Raw genomic sequence first — 26,933 nt, forward strand, 5'->3', positions numbered from 1 at the left:
CAGATCATTTATGAAGATATTGAATAAAACCGGCCCCAGGACCGACCCTTGGGGCACTCCACTTGATACCGATCACTTGATCACTGTAGATAAGCTATTACCAGCAGGACAGTGGGGTGGGAGGAGGTATTTTTTCATATTCTCTGTGTATAAATAAAGTCTGCTGCAGTTTCCACGGCATGCATCCGATGAAGTGAGCTGTAGCTCACGAAAGCTCATGCTCAAATAAATTGGTAGGTCTCTAAGGTGCCACAAGTACTCCTTTTCTTTTTGCTGTAGAAGAGTGTGCTCTAACTGCTTCAGGAAGTGGGACAGTCATTAGTGTATACACTTCTTTAATATAGAGTCTCACTCATTTAAATAGAGTTTGAACAATAACAGCTCGGCCTTTGTTTCTTTCCTTATAAGAGATTACCTTACTGGGTGATTGTCTGAAATGATTAGTTCTGTCCAAATAGCATGCTAAAACCCTCTGGCATCTAATATATGCAGTTTAGCCTCACCCATATAGGTATGAGATTTGGCAAAAAACACCAATAAATTAATCGATTAATATAAAAATCAGATATCACCGTAAGCAAAAGCCTTGGGTGAGTATGCAATGTTACTTTGTCTTTATAAAGGACAGTAAAAAGGTGGCTCTGCCATTAACACATGTAACTTGCTTATTCATCTTGCTGAGGGCACTATCTATTAAACAAAGCTTTTATAATAGGTAAATGGAAAAATGTGCAATCCTGCGAGTTCAAATGGTGTTGCATCCATTGTATAAAAACTAAATTAGAGCCAAAGAAGGTACAGGGTCTCTCACCAGTGGATACAGATTATTAAGACCTTTAAAGAATTTCTTAATTACAACATGAACAAACACTCATTTATTGTCTACAGGAACACAGTATGCTGAAGTTACACACAGATGGACCTTAACAGAGGGCAATGAGTGACCCTTCCTCTTGAGATATAATAAATATTCTAGGATATAGTTTTTAGGTGCTATATAAGAATCTACGTTACTGATATTAATCCATAATAAAGTTGTTTTCTATTTATGAGCATAACATTCGTACATTCTTGAATTAACTGAAACATTTTGCACTTCTAATGAAAAAGATGGCTTAAAAAGTCCCAGAGTCCTATTACCCAAGCACTGATGTGAGGAAACTGAGGAACTCAGTGATACATCTTCCCTTGCTTTTGTGACAAGAAGTCCAGAGAAAAGCCTATATATTCCCCTGGACAGGTGATAAATCCAGACACCACTGTTTTTTGGTTCAAGGTAGTACTATTAAGATCATTTGGGATCTCTTCTGTTAATTATTTTATCACTCTCTTGGAGAGAGGAAATTGTGGAAATACATACATGAGACCTTGATGCCAATTTATCAAAAAAGCATCCGATATTGACTCCTTGTCTCTCCCTGCCCTTCATCAAAACCTCAAACATTTTTTGTTGTGCTTGGATGCAAATAGTTTTCCACTGCATGCATCCGATGAAGTGAGCTGTAGCTCACAAAAGCTTGTGCTCAAATAAATTGGTTAGTCTCTAAGATGCCACAAGTACTCCTTTTCTTTTTGCAGATACAGACTAACATGGCTGCTACTCAGAAACCAGTTTTATTATGGATTACCCCACAGTTTGAAGATTTAAATCACCAAGAAATCCTCCAGGGACCAGTCGTGGATTGAGAGATTATCCTGCTCAAGTTATTTGTGAGGTGGTTGTTTTCCCAGACCATGTGAATTGTCACTGGGTGAATGTCCTGCTCTATACAGTATTCCTAAAGAGACACTGCTTTCCTGCACAACTGAGAGAAATAAGTCTCTCCCTGTTTGCTCAACTAGTACAATGAGTGCTGTCATATTGTCTGTTGCCACCCAAACCACTATGTGTCTGATCTAAATTAAGAACTATTTTAGAGGCCACTTTATGGTCCTCAGTTCTAGTATATTAATGTGCAATGTCCTTTCTGCTGGTGATCAGTGATCTCTTATCACCAAACTGTTGTCCAAATGAGGCCTCAGGCCTGGACAGGATGCAACTGAAGTGACTATTATTGAGGGCATAGGAGAGTTCAAGGATATACCCGCCCCATCACCTGCCAGGGAATCACTAACTTCCTACACATGTTCTCTATACTAGGTTTGTACTCGTGCACTAACTAATGTCGCAACACTCTCATTCAAAGACGAACATATAGTATTACAGAGGTGGTTGATGTAAGAGCCCTTAGAAGACCATATGTTCTGGAGAATGATGGAGGAGAAGTACAGACAACCTTATTTTCATAAAGCTTTCCTGTGGCAGAAAGACTGTGCTGATAACTCAGTCCAATTTGGCCCCTGTGAAAGGAATCCATTGTGTGGGTTCCAGAAGTGACTTTCTCCATGGTATTCATACTCCAGATTGGCAAAAACTATCAGCCTTATGTCCAACAACACCTAACATAAGAATGGCCATACTGAGTCAAACCAAAGGTCCATCTAGCCCAGTACCCCATCTTCCAACAGTGGCCAATGCCAGGTGCTTCAGAGGGAATGAACAGAACAGGTAATCATCAAGCGATCCATCCCCTGTTGCCCATTCCCAGCTTCTGACGAACAGAGTCTAGGGACCCCATTTCTGCCCACCCTGGCTAATAACCATTGATAGACCTATCCTCCATGAATTTATCTAGTTCTTTTTTGAACACTGTTATAGTCTTGGCATTCACAACATTCTCTGGCAAAAAGTTCCATAGGTTGACTGTGCATTGTGTGAAGAAATACTTCCTTTTGTTTGCTTTAAACTTGCTGTCTATTAATTTCATTTGTTGACCCCTAGTTCTTGTGTCATGAGAAGGAGTCAATAACACTTCCTTCCTTCCTTCCTCCATACCAGTCATGATTTTATAGACATCTATCATATCCTACCTCAGTCGTCTCTTTTCCAAGCTTAAAAGTCCCAGTCCTATTAATCTCTCCTCATATGGAAGCTGTTCCATACCCCTAATCATATTTGCTGCCCTTTTATGAACCTTCTCCAATTCCAATATATCTTTTTTGAGATGGGGCAACGAAATCTGCATGCAGTATTCAAGATGTGGGTGTACCATGGATTGACATAGAGGCAATATGATATTTTCTGTCTCATTATCTATTCCTTTCTTAATGATTCCAAAACATTCTGTTCACTTTTTTGACTGCCGCTGCACCTTGAGTGGATGTTTTCAGAGAACTATCCACAATGACTTCAAGATCTCTTTCTTGAGTGATAACATAGACTCATAGATATTAAGGTCAGAAGGGACCATTATGATCATCTAGTCTGACCTCCTGCACAATGCAGGCCACAGAATCTCACCCACCCACTCCTGCAATAAACCTCTCACCTATGTCTGAGCTGCAGAAGTCCTCAAATCATGGTTTAAAGACTTCAAGGTACAGAGAATCCTCCAGCAAGTGACCCATGCCCCATGCTACAGAGGAAGGCGAAAACCCCCCAGAGCCTCTTCCAATCTGCCCTGGAGGAAAATTCCTTCCCAACCCCAAATATGGCGACCAGCTGAACCCTGAGCATGTGGGCAAGATTCACCAGCCAGATACCCAGGAAAGAATTCTCTGTAGTAACTCAGATCCCACCCCATCTAACATCCCATCACAGGCCATTGGGCCTATTTACCATGAATAGTTAAAGATCAATTAATGCCAAAATCATGTTATCCCATCATACCATCTCCTCCATAAACTTATCGACTTTATTTTTGTTAGGCTAAACAAGGCAAGCTCCTTGAGTCTCCTTTCATAAGACACGTTTTCCATTCCTCGGATCATCCTAGAAGCCCTTCTCTGTACCTGTTCCAGTTTGAATTCATCCTTCTTAAACATGGGAGACCAGAACTGCACACAGTATTCCAGATGAGGTCTCACCAGTGCCTTGTATAACAGTACTAACACCTCCTTATCCCTACTGGAAATACCTCGCCTGATGCATCCAAAGACCGCATTAGCTTTTTTCACGGCCATATCACATTGGCAGCTTATAGTCATCCTGTGGTCAACCAATACTCCAAGGCCCTTCTCCTCCTCCGTTACTTCTAATTGATGCATCCCCAGTTTATAACTAAAATTCTTGTTATTAATCCCTAAATGCATGACCTTACACTTCTCACTATTAAATTTCATCCTTTTACTATTAGTCCAATTTACAAGGTCATCCAGATCCTCCTATATGATAGCCTGGTCCTTCTCTAAATTGGCAATACCTCCCAGCTTTGTATCATCCGCAAACTTTATTAGCGCACACTCACTTTTTGTGCCGAGGTCAGTAATAAAAAGATTAAATAAGATTGGTCCCAAAACCGATCCCTGAGGAACTCCACTGGTAACCTCCCTCCAGCCTGACAGTTCACCTTTCAGTATGACCCGCTGTAGTCTCCCCTTTAACCAATTCCTTATCCGCCTTTCAATTTTCATACTGATCCCCACCTTTTCCAATTTAACTAATAATTCCCCATGTGGCACGGTATCAAACGCTTTACTGAAATCTAGGTAAATTAGATCCACTGCATTTCCTTTCTCTAAAAATCTGTTACTTTCTCAAAGAAGGAGATCAGGTTGGTTTGGCACGATCTACCTTTTGTAAAACCATGTTGTATTTTGTCCCATTTACCATTGACCTCAATGTCCTTAACTACTTTCTCCTTCAAAATTTTTTCCAAGACCTTGCATACTGCAGATGTCAAACTAACAGGCCTGTAGTTACCCGGATCACTTTTTTTCGCTTTCTTAAAAATAGGAACTATGTTAGCAATTCTCCAGTCATACGGTACAACCCCTGAGTTTACAGATTCATTAAAAATTCTTGCTAATGATCTTGCAATTTCATGTGCCAATTCCTTTAATATTCGTGGATGAAGATTATCTGGGCCCCCCAATTTAGTCCCATTAAGCTGTTCGAGTTTCGCTTCCACCTCAGATATGGTAATATCTACCTCCATATCCTCACTCCCATTTGTCATGTTACCATTTTCCCTAAGATCCTCATTAGCCTCATTAAAGACTGAGGCAAAGTATTTGTTTAGATATTGGGCCATGCCTAGATTATCCTTAACCTCTACTCCATCCTCAGTGTTTAGCAGTCCCACTTCTTCTTTCCTTGTTTTCTTCTTATTTATACGGCTGTAGAACCTTTTACTATTGCTTTTAATTCCCTTTGCAAGGTCCAACTCTACTTGACTTTTAGCCTCTCTCACTTTATTTCTACATGTTGTGACCTCAAAAAGGTAGCTTTCCTTGCTGATCCCTCCCATCTTCCACTCGCTGTAAACTTTCTGCTTTTTCTTAATCACCTCTCTGAGACGCTTGCTCATCCAGCTTGGTCTACAACTCCTGCCTATGAATTTTTTCCCCTTTCTTGGGATGCAGGTTTCCGATAGCTTCTGCAGCTTTGACTTGAAGTAATCCCAGGCCTCCTCTGCCTTTAGATCCATAAATTCTTCAGTCCAATCCACTTCCATAACTAATTTCCTTAATTTTCGAAAGTCAGCCCTTTTGAAATCAAAAACCCTAGTCACAGCATCCAATGAAGTGAGCTGTAGCTCACGAAAGCTTATGCTCAAATAAATTGGTTAGTCTCTAAGGTGCCACAAGTACTCCTTTTCTTTTTGCGAATACAGACTAACACGGCTGTTACTCTGAAACCAGATTTATTTTTGTTTATCCTTCCATTCAGTTTGAACTGAATTAGCTCATGATCACTTGAACCAAGGTTGTCCCCTACAACCATTTCTTCTATGAGGTCCTCACTACTCACCAAAACCAAATCTAAAATGGCATCCCCTCTTGTCGGTTCAGGAACTACTTGATGAAGGAATCCATCAGCTATCGCATCTAGGAAAATCTGAGCCCTATTATTATTACTAGCACTTGTCCTCCCAGTCTATATCTGGGAAGTTAAAGTCTCCCATGATCAAGCAGTTTCCATTAGCATTTACTTCATTAAAAACATTAAAGAGGGCTCTATCCATATCAAAATTAGTGAGCTATTAGCTATAGCTATTAGCTATCTTCCAGTCATTTGGTACAGAAGCTGATTTAAGTGATGGGTTACAGACAACATTTAGTAGTTCTGCAATTTCACATTTGAGTTCCTTCAGAACTCTTGGGTGAATAACATCTGGTCATGGTGACTTATTACTGTTTAGTTTATCAATTTGTTCCAAAACTTCCTCTAATGACACCTCAATCTGGGACAGTTTCTCAGATTTGTCACCTAAAAAGAATGGCTTAGGTTTCGGAATCTCCCTCACATCCTCAGCTGTGAAGACTGATGCAAAGAATTCATTTAATTTCTCTGCAATGGCCTTTAGCATCTTGATCGTCCAGTGGCCCCCAGTGGTTGTTTAGCAGGCTTCCTGCTTCTGAGGTAGTTAAAAACAATTTTGCTACTACTTTTTGAGTCTTTGGGTGGCTGTTCCTCAAATTCTTTTTTGGCCTTTCTAATTATATTTTTATGTTTCATTTGCCAGAGTTTATGCTCCTTTCTGTTCTCCACACTAGGATTTAACTTCCACTTTTTAAAGGATGCCTTTTTGCCTTTCACTGATTCCTTTACTTTGTTGTTTAGGCACAGCGGCACTTTTTTGGTTCTCTATGTTTTTTAATTTGGGGTATACATCTAAGTTGAGCCTGTATTATGATGTCTTTAAAAAGTTTCCATGCACCTTGCAGAGATTTCACTTTTGGCACTGTACTTTTTAATTTCTGTTTAACTAAGTTTCTCAATTTTGTGTTGTCCCCCTTTCTGAAATTAATTGCTACAGTGTTGGGCTGCTGTGGTGTTTTCCCTGCCACAAGGGATGTTACATTTAATTATATTATGGTCATTATTACTAAGCGGTTCAGATATATTCACCTATTGGACCAGATCCTGCACTCCAGTTAGGACTAAATCAAGAATTGCCTCTCTTCTTGTGGGTTCCAGGACTAACTGCTCCAAGAAGCAGTCATTTAAGGTCGCAAGAAACTTTATCTCTGCATCCCATTCTGAGGTGACATGTACCCAGTCAATAGGGGGATAGTTGAAATCCCCCATTATTATTATTGAGTTTTTTATTTTTATAGCCTCTCTAATCTCCCTGAGCATTTCACAGTCACTACCACCATTCTGGTCAGGTGGTCAGTAATAGATCTCTACTGCTTATTATTAGAGCATGGAATTACTATCCATAGAGATTCTATGGTACAGTTTGGTTCATTTAAGATTTTTACGTCATTTGATTCTACGCTTTCTTTCACATATAGTGCCACTCCCCCACAAGCACGACCTGTTCTGTCCTTCTGATATATTTTATACCCTGGTATTACTATGTTCCATTGACTATCCTCATTCCACCAAGTTTTTGTGATGCCTATTATATTAATATCCACAGGCACTCTAGTTCACCCATCTTATTATTTAGACTTCTAGCATTTGTATATAAGCACTTTAAAAACTTGTCACTTTTTAGCTGTCTGCCATTACATGATGTAATTGAATGGGACTCCTTTTCATTTGACTGTTTCTCATCAGATCCTACCAGTATTTTATCATCTTCCATCCTCTCCTCCTTATTAGGACACAGAGAATCTCCATTAATAGATGCTCCACTAAGGGATGTATCTGTCCAAACCACATGGTCCTCCACACCTCTCGGCTTTCCCCCAGCCCTTAGTTTAAAAACTGCTTTACGACCTTTTTAATTTTAAGTGCCAGCAATCTGGTTCCATTTTGGTTTAGGTGGAGCCCATCCTTCCTGTATAGACTCCCCCTTTCCCAAAAGTTTCCCCAGTTCCTAATAAATCTAAACCCCTCCTCCCTACACCATTGCCTCATCCACGCATTGAGACCCTGAAGTTCTGCCTGTCTAACTGACCCTGCACGTGGAACTGGAAGCATTTCAGAGAATTCTACCATGGAGGTCCTGGACATCAATCTCTTACCTAGAAGCCTAAATTTGGCCTGCAGGACCTCTCTCCTATCCTTCCCTATGTCACTGGTTCCTACATGTACCATGACCACCGGTTCCTCCCCAGAACTACACATAAGTCTATCTAGATGTCTCAAGAGATCCGTAACCTTTGCACCAGGTAGGCAAGTCACCATGCGTTCTCCTGGTCATTGCAAACTCAGTTATCTATGTTTGTAATGATCAAATAGCCCATTACTAATACCTGTCTCTTCCTAATAACTGGAATTCCCTCTCCCAGAGTGCAAGAGGATACCACGACATCATCTGGAAGGAGGGTCCCAACTATGTGATCGTTTCCCTCTGCTCCTGTTGGATGTTCTCCTTCCCTGAGCCTTTCATCTTCCTTAACAGTGCAGGGGCTGTCTGACCAGAGGTGGGACAAATCTACAGTGTCCCAGAAAGCCTCATCAGCATAGCTCTCTGCCTCCCTTAGCTCCTCCAGTTCTGCCACCCTGGCCTCCAAAGCCCATACACGGTCTCTGAGGGCCAGGAGCTCCTTGCACCGAATGCACACATACACCACCTGCTCATAGCGCAGGTAATCATACATGCTGCACTGGGTGCAATAAACTGGATAGCCCCCACTCTGTTGCTGGACTTCTGTCTGCATTCTCTTTTTACTCCTGCAGCTTATTCCTTTGTTGATGTTTTGTTTTTATCAGAGGGTGTTTTTGGCTTTAAGTGTCAAGAATGTTAAATGTACCTAGCCCCCCTTCACACTTCCCCTCTAAACACGCACACTACAGACAACACTTACCCCAAGGGTCACGTAATCATTCCTCCTTCACTGGAGAACTCCCTTGCAAAACTCCTGTGTTATCCGCTCCTATTCACTAGCTCCTCTGGTCGCTTAGGAGTGGGCTTTTTAAAGCCCTGGTCTTCCTGAGTAGTCCCACCCCCTGGCTAAGGGTTGATGGGTGCTAAAGGGCTTAGGGATCAAAACCTCGTTAAGAAGCTCTCAGCCTTGCCTAGCAGGCCCCTAGGCTTGGCACACGGTCCCCCAAACAAACAGACCACACGGTATATTTCAATCAAACAGCAAGCACATCACAAACAGCAATAATGACACTGTGTCATGGCATATCTTGCAGATAATAGATGACTTCAGGGAAGTTGTAAGTGTACAGAAGAATGTCTAAGTGATCTTCTTGGAGATCCTTCCTGTCCCACAAATAAAGGAAGACAGAAGGCAGAAATTCTGGAATATCTGACTAGTAAGTGGTGTAGGGCATAGGGTTTTGGTTTTGTGGAGCACTGGTCCACTTTCTAAAGGGAGAGGGAGCTGTATAATTTGGATGACCTCAGTAAGAGGAGGGATCAATTTCCTTGGGCTAGAGTAGTTAGGAGCGGGTTAAACTAATAGCAAAAGTGGAGGGTAAAAAGAGAAGATATGAGAACTCAGCAAAAAATCAAGATATTGAGAACAAAATTAATCAAGGAGTCAAAGGACATGAAGAGAAGAAATTCTTGAAGGGTTAGAGCCTGGCAGCCTTTGGCAAGGCAGCCTGCTTACTCAGAGCCTACACCACATACATAGAGAACAACAAACAGTCAACCAAACTATGCTCAGACAGGCCAAACACACCACTCACCAAGTCCCATTACCACCCAACACAGAGTCTGCAGCTAGTCCCTCCAAAACTCTCCTTTTAGCTGCCTCTATTTGCCTGCAGGCTATTTTGCCTCTCCTTCACTTGTGTCATGAACACAGAGCATACTGAGCATTTTGATGGAGAATGACCTCTTCCCAAACACAGAAGATATCTAGTATGAGTATCGCCTGCCAGGAACCTGATGGACAGGAAACCTATTTCTTAAAGCACAGCTTCTTAGTCTTCATTTCTGTCATCCTGGTACTAACAGAATTTATCTAGAACTATTCAGAACTACTTAAATTTTAAACTAACTATGACTGAATTAACTAGAGTAAAACTAATCTAACTAGGCACTTGAAGTACAGATCCAGGACAATCCCAGAGCAGTTCCTAATCCATCAGATGGTCATGGCTGGAAGGAATTGAGGTGAGGAACTGAGGAACATCTTTTATACCCTCAACCTCACAATCACTGAGGGGAGGAGCAAGGAAGGCACTTGACGGCTCTAGTGGGCACTGTTAGCTAAGATTCCATCACCCAGGCTGCACCAGTTGGAGCATCCCATGACTGGGAATATGCAGAGGATACTTGAAGAAGAATTACATTATACAAAGAAAACCCTGATATTCACATATAGCGGAGACCCCTTCCTCCTGCAATTTACACCGTGAAAGTGTAAACTTTCACACAGAGACTGGAAATAGCAACTGTTCCAGCCATCTCTTCCCTTACAGATCCCACTCCACCCCATCCATCACTTTGAGAAAACACGGCACTTTTAAACACCTTCTCTTCAGCAACTTAGAAAACTTCCAGAGTTCCAGTCTAAGTGGAATTCTGGGAGGGTATCAAACAGAAATCTTCTCAGACTCCTGAGAATCTACTGCAGCAAGGAAGCCTGAGAAAGAGGAATTCTCTGGTGTGCAGCTTCTCCCTCCATCTGCCCCTGCCAGGAGCAAAGAAAATGGGCCATGTACCTGCATGATCCGCACATTATCAGCTCGGTGGATCTCACTTTCCTTCACCACCTTCTTCTTCAGCGTTGCCAGATTTCTCTCAAGATGCTCTCTCTGCCGGGTGTACTCCTGCTGCAGATCTGTGTCAACCCCCACAATCTCCACCTGACGAGAGACAATACACAGGCTCAGAAGATGTGACACCAGAGATGCGCTCATCTACCATGGAGAGGAAAGACCCTTAACTCACCATGTCTGCCTGCTGCACGTATTTGCCGTAGAGTTCCCGGATCCCCTCCTTCAGTTTTTTGGGCTCCTGGATGAAGCCCACACAATTATGAAGATCCGTTTTAAACCGCTTCACAAGAGCTTCCATGTCTCGCTCCTGCAAGAATTATACATGAACAACCACTCAGGGAACACTGTCATGCATGAGGACCTCCTGGAAGCTCTAGCTGAATTGTTGAGAATCCTCATGTGTTCTTATTTTTTGTTTTTAAGAATGTGCCATCTGGACATCTCCCAGTTGGAGAGAGAACCTTCTTGGCCTTTGAGTGCTGTCACACTTAAGACAGTAACAAACCTTGCCAATAACTAACACTTCTCACCCCATGGGAATTGCATTGTTACTTGTACTGCACTAGTACTTGGAGGCCCCATTCAGGTTAAGGATCCTATTATCTTGGACACTGCACAAACACTAGGGTGACCAGACAGCAAATGTGAAAAATCGGGATGGGGTGGGGGTAATAGGAGCCTATATAAGAAAAAGCCCCCAAAATCGGGACTGTCCCTATAAAATTGGGACATCTGGTCACCCTAACAAACACATAGGCAGATGTAGTTCCTGCCCAAAGAGCTTACAATCTTACTAGAAACAAGATGCAACAAGTAAATGTAACAGGTGACAGGACAGAAAAACAGGTGCCGATGGTAGCTATGTTCTTAACTTGATGGCTTCATATCAACACCCTCTCCTCATTCTCTCTGGCGCAAAGTTTCTTATTTGCTCACTCTATACACGGATGGGTAGGATCTCCTGGAGGACTAACATGAAGGGGAAAGGAGTCCAGGAGAGCCGGCTGTATTTCAAGGAATCCCTGTTGAGGTTACAGGGACAAACCATCCCGATGTGTCGAAAGAATAGTAAATATGGCAGGCGACCAGCTTGGCTTAACCATGAAATCCTAGCGGATCTTAAACATAAAAAAAGAAGCTTACAAGAAGTGGAAGGTTGGACATATGACCAGGGAAGAGTATAAAAATATTGCTCGGGCATGTAGGAATGAAATCAGGAGGGCCAAATCGCACCTGGAGCTGCAGCTAGGAAGAGATGTCAAGAGTAACAAGAAGGGTTTCTTCAGGTATGTTGGCAACAAGAAGAAAGCCAAGGAAAGTGTGGGCCCCTTAATGAATGAGGGAGGGAACCTAGTGACAGGGGATGTGGAAAAAGCTAATGTACTCAATGCTTTTTTTGCCTCTGTCTTCACGAACAAGGTCAGCTCCCAGACTGCTGCACTGGGCATCACAACATGGGGAATAGATGGCCAGCCCTCTGTGGAGAAAGAGGTGGTTAGGGACTATTTAGAAAAGCTGGACGTGAACAAGTCCATGGGGCCGGACGAGTTGCATCCGAGAGTGCTAAAGGAATTGGCAGCTGTGATTGCAGAGCTATTGGCCATTGTCTTTGAAAACTCGTGGCGAGCGGGGGAAGTCCCGATGACTGGAGAGAGGCTGGTGTGGTGCCAATCTTTGAAAAGGGGAAGGAGGAGGATCCTGGGAGCTGCAGGCCAGTCAGCCTCACCTCAGTCCCCGGAGGGACCATGGAATCATAGAATCATAGAATATCAGGGTTGGAAGGGACCTCAGGAGGTCATCTAGTCCAACCCCCCCGCTCAAAAGCAGGACCCATCCCCAAAGAATCCTCAAAGATTCAATCCTGAAGCACTTACATGAGAGGAAAGTGATCAGGAACAGTCAGCATGGATTCACCAAGGGAAGGTCATGCCTGACTAATCTAATCGCCTTCTATGATGAGACTACTGGTTCTGTGGATGAAGGAAAGGCGGTGGATGTATTGTTTCTTGACTTTGGCGGGGCTTTTGACATGGTCTCCCACAGTGTTCTTGTCAGCAGGTTGAAGAAGTATGGGCTGGATGAGTGCACTGTAGGGTGGGTAGAGTGTTGGCTAGATTGTCGGGTTTGGCGGGTGGCGATCAGTGGCTCCATGTCTGGTTGGCAGCCGGTGTCGAGTGGAGTGCCCCGGGGGTCGGTCCTGGGGCCGGTTTTGTTCAATATCTTCATAAATGATCTGGAGGATGGTGTGGATTGCACTCTCAGCAGGTTTGCAGATGATACTGGACTGGGGGGAGTGGTAGATGCGCTGGAGGGCGGGGCTGGGATGCAGAGGGACCTAGACGGATTGGAGGATTGGGCCGGAAGAAGTCTGATGGGGTTCAATAGGGATAGGTGCAGGGTCCTGTACTTGGAACAGAAGAACCCAATGCGCAGCTGCAGACTGGGGACCGAGTGGCTAGGCAGCAGTTCTGCGGAGGGGGACCTGGGGGTGGCAGTGGACGAGAGGCTGGATGTGGGTCAGCAGTGTGCCCTTGTTGCCAAGAGGGCCGGTGGCATTTTGAGATGTGTGGGTGGGGGCGTGGCGAGCGGATCGAGGGGCGTGGTCGTCCCCCTCTATTCGACATTGGTCGGGCCTTGTCTGGAGTGCTGTGTCCGGTTTTGGGCCCCTCACTGCAGGAGGGATGTCGGTGGACTGGAGAGAGTCCAGTGAAGGGCAACAGAGATGATTGGGGGTCTGGAGCACATGGCTTGTGGGGGGAGGCTGGGGGAACTGGGATTGTTTGGTCTGCGGAGGAGAGGAATGGGGGGGGATTTGGTGGGTGCTTTCGGCTACCTGGGAGGTGGTTCCGGAGGGGATGGTTCTGGACTGTTCTCAGTGGTGGAGGAGGACAGGACAAGGAGTGGTGGTCCCGGGTTGCAGTGGGGGAGGTTTAGGTTGGATATTGGGAAAAACTTTTTCACTGGGAGGTGAAACACTGGAGTGCGTTGCCTGGGGAGGTGGTGGAATCTCCTTCCTTGGAGGTTTTTGGGGTCAGGCTTGACGGGGCCCTGGCTGGGATGATTTGGTTGGGATTGGTCCTGCTTTGGGCAGGGGGTTGGACTGGATGGCCTCCTGGGGTCCCTTCCAACCCTGATATTCTATGATTCTATGATACCCTGCCTGCTTCCCCAATCCTATCCTTGGCTACTAAATTCCTTCATGCCCACTTTCAAACCTCTTGCTTCTTCCTCTCTGACCTTTCATACACCTCTGACATGGTTCCTTCCACTATAAGTATGCTTTGATATCCATCCACAACTCCTTCCCCGTACCTTTCCTGACTAATTACTGCATGTCATTGCAGAGGTCCAGCCCAGATGGTACTCTTGGGAGGGAATAGGTTGCTGAGGCCATATATTCCCAAACTCTCTGCCTTGGGTGTGGCAGAGAGGTTCGTTTAGCCCTCTCCCCAACTACTCTATGAATCCTAAGTGAATACACAGATCTTGCAGCATATCCAGAAGGACAATGCACACAGGCTCTGTTAGACCAAATGGCTGGAGCTTCGGTACTATCTACCTCTCTGTAATATCCAACTCTCCCACAAGCCTTCATACTTGGAATGCTTGTGTCTCTGATCCCTCCTGCCAGAGCCTCTCTTCCCCTTCACTTCTGCACAGTACCCAAGAAGGGAAACTCTGACCCCAAAGCCATGCATCTATACTATCCATGTTCCTGACAGCTTGCATTTTGAATGACTTGAGATCTCTGCCATCAAGGTTGTGCCCCATACCTTCTGCTGCTCCTTGTGCATCTCACGGTCAGTGGCCTTTAGCTTCTGTCGTAGCTCTGTGATGTTCAGTTCCAGCTGCATGTTCTGCTGGTGGAAACGTTCCAGTTCTCCCTCCATCTGCAAGGAAGCAAAAGAAGGGGATTGGGACTGTGAAAGAGACATGAGTGAAGGAAAAACACAGATTACAAAACCGAAGGGATCTAATACACAGGCCACAGAACTTCCCCAAAATAATTCCTACAACATATCTTTTATACAAACATCCAATCTTGATTTTAAAATCGTCAGTGGTGGATAATCTATCATGACTCTTGGCAAATTGTTCCAATGGTTAATTACCCTCACTGTCAAAAATGTAAGCCTTATTTCCAGTCTGAATTTGTCTAGCTTCAACTTCCAGCCATTGGACTGTGTTAGACCAGAGATGGGCAAACTACGGCTTGCGGGCCACATCCAGCCTGCGGGACCGTCCTGCCCGGCCCTTGAGCTCCTGGCCAGGGAGGCTAGCACCCGGCCCCTCCCCTGCTGTCCCCTCTCCCCCGCAGTCTCACCTCACCGTGCCACCAGCGCTCTGGATGGTGTGGTTGCGCGCTCCTGCCGAGCAGAGAGGCAGTGTGTCTAGCTCCGGCCAGGGGGTGCGGCTGCCAGACACGCTGCTTTGAGTGGCATGGTAAGGGGGCCGGGGGTTGGATAAGGGGCGAGGGGTCCTGGGGGGCAGTCAGGGGACAGGGAGCGATTGGATGGGGCAGAGGTTCTGCAGGGAGGATGGAGAATAGGGAACAGTGGGGGGTTGGATAGGCATGGGGTCCCGGGGGGGGCCTGTCAGGGGGCGGGGTGTGTGGATAGGGGGCAGAAGACTGGGAGCAGTGGGGATTGGATAAGGGGTGGGACGCTGGGGGGCAGTTAGGGGCGGGGGAACCTGGGAGGGGGTGGTTAGGATGGGTCGGGAGTTCTGAGGAGGGCAGTCAGGGGGCAGGAAGTGGGAGGGGGTGGATAGGGGGTGGGGGCCAGGCTGTTTGGGGAGGCACAGCCTTCTCTACCTGGCCCTCCATACAGTTTTGCAACCCCGATGTGGCCCTCGGGCCAAAAAGTTTGCCCACCCCTGTATTAGACCTTTCTCTGCTAGATTGACGAGCCCATTAGTAAATATTTGTTGCCCCATGGAGATACTTTTAGACTGTAATCAACTCAGCCTTTAACCTTCTCTTTGTTAAGTTAAATAGACTGAGCACTAGAAGGCAGGTTTTCTCATCCTTTAATCATTCTGGTAGCTCTTCTCTGAACCTTCTCCAATTTAGCAACATCCTTCTTTAGCAACGGCAGGCACCAGCACTGGACACGGTATGACAGCAGTAGTTGTAGCAGTGCCAAATATAGAGGTAGAACAACCTCTCTACTGTTATTCACGATTCCCCTGTTCATGCATCCCAGGATCACATTCACTCTTTTGGCCACAGCCTCATACTGGGAGCTCACGTTCATCTGATTATCCACCATGATCTCCAAATCTTTTTTTTAATCCATTAATTTAACATGTGCCATGTTAATTTTATATTGTTCTAGTTTTTTAAATGAAATTAACATGTCACACATTACCCAGACAGTTAGATAGTTAGCTATCCTCATGTTTAAATAAAATGAAGAAAATAATTTTCTTCCCAAATAATCTAATTTTTTCCCTCTTTGTCACTGGGGGTAGAATGTAAATATCCTGTTCTTGATCACTGCAGCTATTACCACAGAATTAGTGGGAGAAGGGAGGTGGAAACAAGAAAAACATTATCAGATCCTGTACGAGGAGTTAACTGTTTTTTTAACAATTGGTGGACAGGAAGTCAGAGTATATACCACACTGATTTTGCTGGCTGTCAGCGACCCTCCAGAAAGGGCAGAGAAACCTTGTAGAGGTATTTCCAAGGATTTAAAAGACAGGATGAGACATTTCCACCAGTAAAACAGGGTAATTTTAAAGTAGAAACCCTTCTGCTAACTAACTCAGAAAGTGAGGAAGCTGAGCCTACTCCCACATTTTCATCTGGAGAGTTCCTGGTCCTGATGCAAAATCTTGATTTCTAGAGGTGTATCACCTTCCTCTGCTTCATCATATAAGATGTTTTGGATCAGTACAAGGGACTTATTGCTTGGTATCAGATCCGAGTGTCCCAGATCTACAGAAACATCATTGCCTCAATGCAGAACCCAGGTCGTACCTCTTGAAGGAGCTCGATATGGAAATCCTGGAGTTGGACAGTATGGCCAAGGCATCAGTGGAGGCCCTTGCCACTCCTGCCAACTTGCCCAGTCTGGTATAATATCATAGTTAGAAGAATGCATGAATTTATGATAGTCTGATTAAAAAAATACCCCTCAAGATTGAGCCTCTGGAAAAACAGTTTTCAGAGTAGCAGCCATGTTAGTCTGTATTCGCAAAAAGAAAAGGAGTACTTGTGGCACCTTAGAGACTAACCAATTTATTTGAGCATAAGCTTTCGTGAGATACAGCTCACTTCATCGGATGCATTCAGTGGAAAATACAGTGAGGAGATTTATATACACACAGAACATGAAAAAATGGGTGTTATCATACACACTGTAATGAGAGTGATCATTTAAGATGAGCTATTACCAACAGGAGAGCGTGGGGGGAGGGGGGGAGAAAACCTTTTATAGTGATAATCAAGGTGGGCCATTTCCAGCAGTTAACAAGAACGTCTGAGGAACAGTGGGGGGGGAGGGGGGGAATAAACATGGGGAAATAGTTTTACTTTGTGTAATGACTCATCCACTCCCAGTCTCTATTCAAGCCTAAGTTAATTGTATCCAGTTTGCAAATTAATTCCAATTCAGCAATCTCTCGTTGGAGTCTGTTTTTGAAGTCTTTTTGTTGTAATATTGTGACTTTTAGGTCTGTAATCGAGTGACCAGAGAGATTGAAGTATTCTCTAACTGGTTTATGAATGTTATAATTCTTGACATCCGATTTGTGTCCATTTATTCTTTTACGTAGAGACTGTCCAGTTTGGCCAATGTACATGGCAGAGGGGCATTGCTGGTACATGATGGCATATATCACATTGGTAGATGTGCAGGTGAACGAGCCTCTGATAGTGTGGCTGATGTGATTAGGCCCTATGATGGTGTCCCCTGAATAGATACAGTTGGCAACGGGCTTTGTTGCAAGGATAGGTTCCTGGGTTAGTGGTTCTGTTGTGTGCTGTGTGGTTGCTGGTGAGTATTTGCTTCAGGTTGGGAGGCTGTCTGTAGGCAAGGACTGGCCAGTCTCCCAAGATTTGTGGGAGTGATGGGTCATCCTTCAGGATAGGTTGTAGATCCTTGATGATGCGTTGGAGAGGTTTTAGTTGGGGGCTGAAGGTGACAGACATTTCACATTTGGGGACAATGTATACCTTCAAATCAGCGGCGCTGCTATGGGTACCCGCATGGCCTCACAGTATGCCAACATTTTTATGGCTGACTTAGAACAATGCTTCCTCAGCTCTCGTCCCCTAATGCCCCTACTCTACTTCCGCTATATTGATGACATCTTCATCATCTGGACCCATGGAAAAGAAGCCCTTGAGGAATTCCACCACGATTTCAACAATTTCCATCACACCATCAACCTCAGCCTGGACTAGTCCACACAAGAGATCCACTTCCTAGACACTACACTGCTAATAAGCAATGGTCACATAAACACCACCCTATACCGGAAACCTACTGACCGCTATTCCTACCTACATGCCTCCAGCTTTCACCCAGACCACACCACACGATCCATCGCCTACAGCCAAGCTCTACGATACAACCACATTTGCTCCAACCCCTCAGACAGAGACAAACACCTACAAGATCTCTATCAAGCATTCTTACAACTACAATACCCACCTGCAGAAGTGAAGAAACAGACTGACAGAGCCAGAAGAGTACCCAGAAGTCACGTACTACAGGACAGGCCCAACAAAGAAAATAACAGAACGCCACTAGCCATCACCTTCAGCCCCCAACTAAAACCTCTCCAACGCATCATCAAGGATCTACAACCTATCCTGAAGGACGACCCATCACTCTCACAAATCTTGGGAGACTGGCCAGTCCTTGCCTACAGACAGCCCCCCAACCTGAAGCAAATACTCACCAGCAACCACATACCACACAACAGAACCACTAACCCAGGAACCTATCCTTGCAACAAAGCCTGTTGCCAATTGTGCCCACATATCTATTCAGGGGACACCATCACAGGGCCTAATAACATCAGCCACGCTATCAGAGGCTCGTTCACCTGCACATCCACCAATGTGATCTATGCCATCATGTGCCAGCAATGCCCCTCTGCCATGTACATTGGTCAAACTGGACAGTCTCTACGTAAAAGAATAAATGGACACAAATCAGATGTCAAGAATTATAACATTCATAAACCAATCGGAGAACACTTCAATCTCTCTGGTCACTCGATTACAGACCTAAAAGTCACAATGTCTCACACATACACACACACTTTGTCTCTCTCTCTCTCTCTCTCTCTCTCTGTCACACACACACACTGTCTTTCACACCAATCTCCCAGCACATACTTGTGGTGGTGGTGTTGTTACTACTTGATACTTCCTGCAATGCACGCACACTCTGTAATTGTATTCTTTCAAAGTGCTGTTGTTTGAGTTTTTTGACTGGTCCATGCCATTTATAATTTCTATTTCTCTCTTACGCTTAAATTTAATTCTTTGAGTAGTGAGTACTAAAATGCCTAACCTGTCGTGGCTGAAGTAATTATCCCTATGGTAAATTTTTAAATATATATATCTAGTTTTTTTGTTTCTGTTGGTGGCACACATCTGCACATTACCACGATAATTTGGTGCACATAACAAAATTCATTCCACATATGGATGGGAAAAATTAGAGGGAACATTGCTAGGTACCACTGAATTTTGGGGAGAAGGGAAAGAAATTATGATGACTGGTGTGTGTTGCCTTCCTGGTTCTTGTTCCTGTTTTGTTGCCCGGTTCCTTCTCCGTGAACTTGGTGTTCCTGTCCCTGTTTCTTTTGCAGTGGGGAAAGCTACTCAGGGTCTATTGCTACATATCTCTTGTTCCGACTGTTATATCTTTGTTCAGGCTGTTGCTGACATAACCAGGGCCAAATCGCACCTGGAGCTGCAGCTAGCCAGAGATGTCAAGAGTAACAAGAAGGGTTTCTTCAGGTATGTTGGCAACAAGAAGAAAGCCAAGGAATGTGTGGGCCCCTTACTGAATGAGGGAGGCAACCTAGTGACAGAGGATGTGGAAAAAGCTAATGTACTCAATGCTTTTTTTGCCTCTGTTTTCACTAACAAGGTCAGCTCCCAGACTGCTGCGCTGGGCATCACAAAATGGGGAAGAGATGGCCAGCCCTCTGTGGAGATAGAGGTGGTTAGGGACTATTTAGAAAAGCTGGACGTGCACAAGTCCATGGGGCCGGACGAGTTGCATCCGAGAGTGCTGAAGGAATTGGCGGCTGTGATTGCAGAGCTATTGGCCATTATCTTTGAAAACTCATGGCGAACCGGGGAAGTCCCGGATGACTGGAAAAAGGCTAATGTAGTGCCAATCTTTAAAAAAGGGAAGAAGGAGGATCCTGGGAACTACAGGCCAGTCAGCCTCACCTCAGTCCCTGGAAAAATCATGGAGCAGGTCCTCAAAGAATCAATCCTGATGCACTTGCATGAGAGGAAAGTGATCAGGAACAGCCAGCATGGATTCACCAAGGGAAGGTCATGCCTGACTAATCTAATCGCCTTTTTTGATGAGATTACTGGTTCTGTGGATGAAGGGAAAGCAGTGGATGTATTGTTTCTTGACTTTAGCAAAGCTTTTGACACGGTCTGCCACAGTATTCTTGTCAGCAAGTTAAGGAAGTATGGGCTGGATGAATGCACTATAAGGTGGGTAGAAAGCTGGCTAGATTGTCGGGCTCAACGGGTAGTGATCAATGGCTCCATGTCTAGTTGGCAGCCGGTGTCAAGTGGAGTACCCCAAGGGTCGGTCCTGGGGCCGGTTTTGTTCAATATCTTCATAAATGATCTGGAGGATGGTGTGGATTGCACTCTCAGCAAATTTGCGGATGATACGAAACTGGGAGGAGTGGTAGATACGCTGGAGGGGAGGGATAGGATACAGAAGGACCTAGACAAATTGGAGGATTGGGCCAAAAGAAATCTGATGAGGTTCAATAAGGATAAGTGCAGGGTCCTGCACTTAGGACGGAAGAACCCAATGCACAGCTACAGACTAGGGACCGAATGGCTAGGCAGCAGTTCTGCGGAAAAGGACCTAGGGGTGACAGTGGACGAGAAGCTGGATATGAGTCAGCAGTGTGCCCTTGTTGCCAAGAAGGCCAATGGCATTTTGGGATGTATAAGTAGGGGCATAGCGAGCAGATCGAGGGACGTGATCGTTCCCCTCTATTCGACATTGGTGAGGCCTCATCTGGAGTACTGTGTCCAGTTTTGGACCCCACACTTCAAGAAGGATGTGGATAAATTGGAGAGAGTCCAGCGAAGGGCAACAAAAATGATTAGGGGACTGGAACACATGAGTTATGAGGAGAGGCTGAGGGAGCTGGGATTGTTTAGCCTGCAGAAGAGAAGAATGAGGGGGGATTTGATAGCTGCTTTCAACTACCTGAAAGGGGGTTCCAAAGAGGATGACTCTAGACTGTTCTCAATGGTAGCAGATGACAGAACGAGGAGTAATGGTCTCAAGTTGCAGTGGGGGAGGTTTAGGTTGGATATTAGGGGAAACTTTTTCACTAAGAGGGTGGTGAAACACTGGAATGCGTTACCTAGGGAGGTGGTAGAATCTCCTTCCTTAGAGGTTTTTAAGGTCAGGCTTGACAAAGCCCTGGCTGGGATGATTTAACTGGGAATTGGTCCTGCTTCGAGCAGGGGGTTGGACTAGATGACCTTCTGGGGTCCCTTCCAGCCCTGATATTCTATGATTCTATGATTCTAACCAGTTCATGGTTATTACATGTTTTGACTGACAATCTATTTGTGTTTCTTACTTCATTTTTTCATCAGGGGATTGCTTTTCTGGGGTGCATCAGAATGTAACCGTCATCTAAGAGAACTCTATCACCTCTGTTGCTGTTGTGGATCTCTACCTGAGTGGTATCCCCAATTTATTTTCTTATCGGATCTGGGCTCAGATCTGCATTGAGAGGAAGAGAGTGATCCAACTGTTCTTCCAAAAAGAAAAGGAGTACTTGTGGCACCTTAGAGACTAACCAATTTATTTGAGCATAAGCTTTCATAAGCTACAGCTCACTTCATCGGAAGCATTCAGTGGAAAATACAGTGAGGAGATTTATATACACACAGAACATGAAAAAATGGGTGTTATCATACACACTGTAAGGAGAGTGTAGCAGATGACAGAACGAGGAGTAATGGTCTCAAGTTGCAGTGGGGGAGGTTTAGATTGGATATTAGGAAAAACTTTTTCACTAAGAGGGTGGTGAAACACTGGAATGCGTTACCTAGGGAGGTGGTAGAATCTCCTTCCTTAGAGGTTTTTAAGGTCAGGCTTGACAAAGCCCTGGCTGGGATGATTTAACTGGGAATTGGTCCTGCTTTGAGCAGGGGGTTGGACTAGATGACCTTCTGGGGTCCCTTCCAACCCTGATATTCTATGATTCTATGATTCTATGAGAGTGATCATTTAAGATGAGCTATTACCAGCAGGAGAGCGGGGGGGAAGAAAACCTTTTGTAGTGATAATCAAGGTGGGCCGTTTCCAGCAGTTAACAAGAACGTCTGAGGAACAGTTGGGGGGCGGGGGGGAATAAACATGGGGAAATAGTTTTACTTTGTGTAATGACGCATCCACTCCCAGTCTTTATTCAAGCCTAAGTTAATTGTATCCAGTTTGCAAATTCATTCCAATTCAGCAGTCACTCGTTGGAGTCTGTTTTTGAAGGCTTTTTGATGTACTAAAATAGGGCATAGGAAGCCCACCTATGTATTGAGAGAGGCCAAAGAATGAACATAAACCATTATGATCAGTGGGTAGGGTAGTGAAGCAACAACTTGCAGCTGTTCAGGTGTCAGTTTCACACCATCATCTGACAGAGAATGTCCTAGAAACGCTACAGCATCTTAACTACACTTGGCTGCATTCAACTTTATGTCAGCTTGTTGGAGTTGGGTTAGTACCTGATCCAGAAAAGAATCATGTTCAGGAAAGGTCTTAGTAAAGATGAGAATGTGATCCAAATAGCAATATGCACCCTGGATATTATCAAAGAGCTGAGAGACAACTCTCTGAAATACCTCCAGAGCAGAGACTAAGCCAGAAGGAAGTCACTGCTAGCAGTACCTCCCAAATGATGTGCTGAAAGTCAATAGTAGCTGCAAACTCTCTGTCACAAGTATTTGCCAATAACTTGATTGGTAGTCCAACAGACAGAAAATTCAAGATCCACTTACCAAGCAAATCTCTTTGAAGATTGGCAGTTGAAACTGCTCACATTTGACATATTTATTAAGTGCCTGTGACACAGTGTACCCGGTACACTGCTGGAGGCCCTACAATCCTACTACATCCAGCCCCAGAAAGGAGTAGCAGAAATGGGTCCTCTAGGCCTGCCTAGAGATGCCTTGTGGAAGCAGCCAATCAGAATGGAAGCAGCCAATGAGCAGGCTCAGCTAAGAGGAGCAGCAGGGCTGTTCTTGGCTGGGACCAGAAGGGCGAGGAACGGTGCTCCTCTCTGGCCAAAGGAGCTTTACAGGCTGCATTTACTGGACCTGGGAGAGAGGACCTGAGAACTTTAGCCCTAAGGTAATGGGAAAAGGTAAAGGGTCCAGGTGGGAAGAGGCCCAGGGAATGCAGCAGCAATTAAAGGAAGCCATACATGGTTGCTGTTTATAGGGTCTCTGGATTGGAATTCAGAATAGTGGGTGGGCCCAGGTTCTCCCAACAGCCACTTGCAAAGTGGCCTAAGCCCTGAGAAGGGTACAAAGCTCTTTCAGAAGCCCAAGAATAGGCTGGATTTAAAGGGCCCGGAGATGGGGCTGAAGACTCTGGTGAGGGCAGACAGTTTAGTGAACTCTTTGCTACCGTGGAAGGGGTATATTTGTGACTCTGTGACTTGAATGGAAGGCTGAGCCATTGAAGATCCACCTAGTGAGGCTGGCAACCTACAGGGAATACCAGGAACAGAAAAAGACTGCAGTACCGCAACAGCCACTAGAGGGCACTTAGGAGGTGAGTGCCGCCTACCACAGTGCCCTAAAATCTGTGCGCAGTTGAATACTGGCATCCTACTTATACAAGATCACTGTGGATGAGCTCCAGTCTGTAGACCCTTCCGTCTCCACCATTATCTTTCATGTGCTGCAGTTCTGCTCAGATCTTGTCCACAAGTGCAAGGAGGTAAACAACGTGCAAGTGGTATACAATGTGCAGGTGGTGCAAAGGGCTTGGCATTCAAAGGTAACGCAGAGAGAACACACACTGTCTCCGTTAAATAATTTCTGGTGTCTCTGAACAATACTTTGGGCATTCCCTTCTATTCTAGCCAACATAGCCACACCTGAGGTGTCCTGTGCAAATTCATGTATAATACCAAGCTGTAAGCACAGATCATACAACAATAATGTGACAGCATTAACAACTGAGCCTTTAACAATGTAAAACTATGACGTCCAGGCTATGACTTTGTAAAGCACAGAGGATACAGCTTCACCCACTGTCTGCAAGGCATACAAATTCCAAGCTTTTATCACCACTGTACTCAGACAATGTCCAAACTGGGAACTAACTCAGAGGGGAGAACGTTAAGTTCAGCACCCATATCCACCATGCACTTGAGTGGTGTACCGTTAATTTCCACAATACAGGATACCAGCTCCAGCACTTTGCCACATGAGAAGACTGTAGTAAAGGAAATATTAGAGTCTCTGGTAACAATAGTCTCATGTGGTTCTACATTCACAGTATGCACTTCAGGCCTCCTATCTCTGTGAACCACTGTACCATGTCACCATAACTTAAAGAGGCCTTCCTTCCCACAAGCCTGGAACACAGTAGTTCTAACTGGGCAGGTAGGGAAACTGGCAAAGTGACCTATACTACCACAGCAGAAACAGTGAGGAACTGACAACTTTAGCTGCTGAGGCCTTGGAGAGAGAGAGTAGGTAGCATTGTATGACTATGGGTGATGGAAGTAGGAGGAGCAGCTGATGGTTTAAATGTAGACACAAAGGTTGCAACAGGCTGAATCATAGAACCCTTTTCAGCTCTAGCCCTCTCAAATGCCTCACTCTTAGCAACCGTGACATTAAAAATTAGCATTCTAACATCTTCTGCCAGTAGCCATTTGCCCAAGCAGTCACTGACTACATCAAATCACAGAAATATTCCTGAACCTGATCATAGAATCATAGAATCATAGAAGATGAGGGTTGGAAGAGACCTCAGGAGATCATCTAGTCCAACCCCCTGCTCAAAGCAGGACCAACACCAACTAAATCATCACAGCCAGGGCTTTGTCAAGCCAGGCCTTAAAAACCTCTAAGGATGGAGATTCCACCACCTCCTTAGGTAACCCATTCCAGTGCCTCATCACCCTCCTGGTGAAAGTGTTTCCTAATATCCAACCTAGACCTCCCCCACTGCAATTTGAGACCATTGCTCCTTGTTCTGTCATCTGCCACCACTGAGAACAGCCAAGCTCCATCCTCTTTGGAACCCCCCCTTCAGGTAACTGAAAGCTGCTATCAAATCCCCCCTCACTCCTCTTCTGCAGACTAAACCACCCCAGTTCCCTCAGCCTCTCCTCGTAAGTCATGTGCTCCAGTCCCCTAATCATTTTCGTTGCCCTCCACTGGACTCTCTCCAATTTGTCCACATCCCTTCTGTAGTGGGGGGACCAAAACTGGACACAGTACTCCAGATGTAGCCTCACCAGTGCCAAATAGAGGGGAATAATCACTTCCCTCGATCTGCTGGCAATGCTCCTACTAATGCAGCCCAATATGCCATTGGCCTTCTTGGCAACAAGGGCACACAGATGACTCATGTCCAGCTTCTCGTCCACTGTCACCCCTAGGTCCTTTTCTGCAAAACTGCCGCTTAGTTGGTCCCCTTCCTATAGCGGTGCATGGGATTCTTCCATCCTAAGTGCAGGACTCTTCACTTGTCCTTGTTGAACCTCATCAGATTTCTTTTAGCCCAATCCTCCAATTTGTCTACCTCACTCTGGACCAACATTCCCTCTAATTTTTGACAGGCCGTGTGTGCAAAAAATTTCTTCTGTGCAAATTATTGTGCGCACAGTGTTTCGCCGTGTGCACGGGGTTTAGGATCTGTGTGCACACGCACAGCTTAGAGGGAACAGTGCACTGGACCCTATCCCTACTCTCCAGCGTATCTACCGCTCCCCCTAGATTGTTGATCTGTGAACTTGCTGAGGGTTCAATTAATCCCATCATCCAGATTCATTAATAAAGATGTTGAACAAAACCAGCCCCAGGACCGACCCCTGAGGCACTCTGCTTGATACCAGCTGCCAACTAGACCGAGCCGTTGATCACTACCCATTGAGCCCGACAATCTAGCCAGCTTTCTATCCACCTTATAGTCCATTCATCCAATCCATACTACTTTAACTTGCTGACAAGAATATTGTGGGAGACCGTATCAAAAGCTTTTCTAAAGTCAAGATATATCACATCCACCGCTCTCCCCATATCCACAAAGCCAGTTATTTAATCATAGAAGGCAATCAGGTTGGTCAGGGATGACTTGCCCTTGGTGAATCCATGTTGACTGTTCCTGATCACCTTCCTCTCATCATGATGTCCTCAAATTCCTGGGTCAACTGCCACAAATGACATGCAAACTCACACAAGGTTTTGTTGGGTGGCTGGTGAGCTTCAAAAAACGTTTTCCTCTTTAACAGAACAGAATTGCCAGTGCCAAAATACTCGTGACACTGAACAGTTACATAAAAGGAGAACCTGGGCTTTGAGAATCCATCATAAATATCAGTGCCATTATGGCGTAAGCAGTTCTGCAACAAGGGTAACCTAGCAACCTCACAGTCAGCACAAGCTGCATATAGTTCAAAAAATTCCTAATAACGTATCAATTCAACAGGCTGCATGGGTTTCAGAATAGATATAGGTTTCAGAGTAGCAGCCGTGTTAGTCTGTATCCGCAAAAAGAAAAGGAATACTTGTGGCACCTTAGAGACTAACCAATTTATTTGAGCATAAGCTTTCGTGAGCTACAGCTCACTTCATCGGTCAGTAGGTTTCCGGTATAGGGTGGTGTTTATGTGACCATCGCTTATTAGCATTGTAATGTAGCACAGCTTATGCTCAAATAAATTGTTAGTCTCTGAGGTGCCACAAAGTACTCCTTTTCTTTTTGAGAATAGATATACTCATCACCATAATGTTACACTCTGATACATCCCAGAGCAGTAATCCCAAAAGCAAAAACAAACAAACTAAGCAAGACACACAGGTAGGTTGTCAATCAAAACATGT

At 44.9% G+C, this 26,933-nt stretch overlaps 1 protein-coding gene across 10 annotated transcripts in view; it reads right to left on the bottom strand.

Annotated features, from left to right (window-relative positions):
• The window catches only part of CFAP57 (cilia and flagella associated protein 57), a 154,079-nt gene that overhangs the window by 27,889 nt on the left and 99,257 nt on the right, over positions 1 to 26,933 (bottom strand). For 9 of the 10 annotated variants that reach the window (XR_012160518.1, XM_073358041.1, XM_073358038.1 and 6 more), the window contains 3 exons: positions 14,392 to 14,508; positions 10,791 to 10,925; positions 10,562 to 10,705 (listed from right to left, as the gene is read on the bottom strand). Coding sequence is in view for 9 of the 10 variants with exons in the window: in XM_073358041.1 (XP_073214142.1) it covers positions 10,562 to 10,705; positions 10,791 to 10,925; positions 14,392 to 14,508 (396 nt within the window). In the remaining variant the exon portion in view is untranslated. Of the gene's footprint in view, positions 1 to 10,561; positions 10,706 to 10,790; positions 10,926 to 14,391; positions 14,539 to 26,933 lie in introns of all 10 variants that reach the window. The other variant, XM_073358040.1, reaches the window with a different exon arrangement.

The sequence above is a fragment of the Lepidochelys kempii genome, chromosome 8 (assembly GCF_965140265.1).
Source record: "Lepidochelys kempii isolate rLepKem1 chromosome 8, rLepKem1.hap2, whole genome shotgun sequence".
NCBI classification, from domain to species: Eukaryota; Metazoa; Chordata; order Testudines; family Cheloniidae; genus Lepidochelys; species Lepidochelys kempii.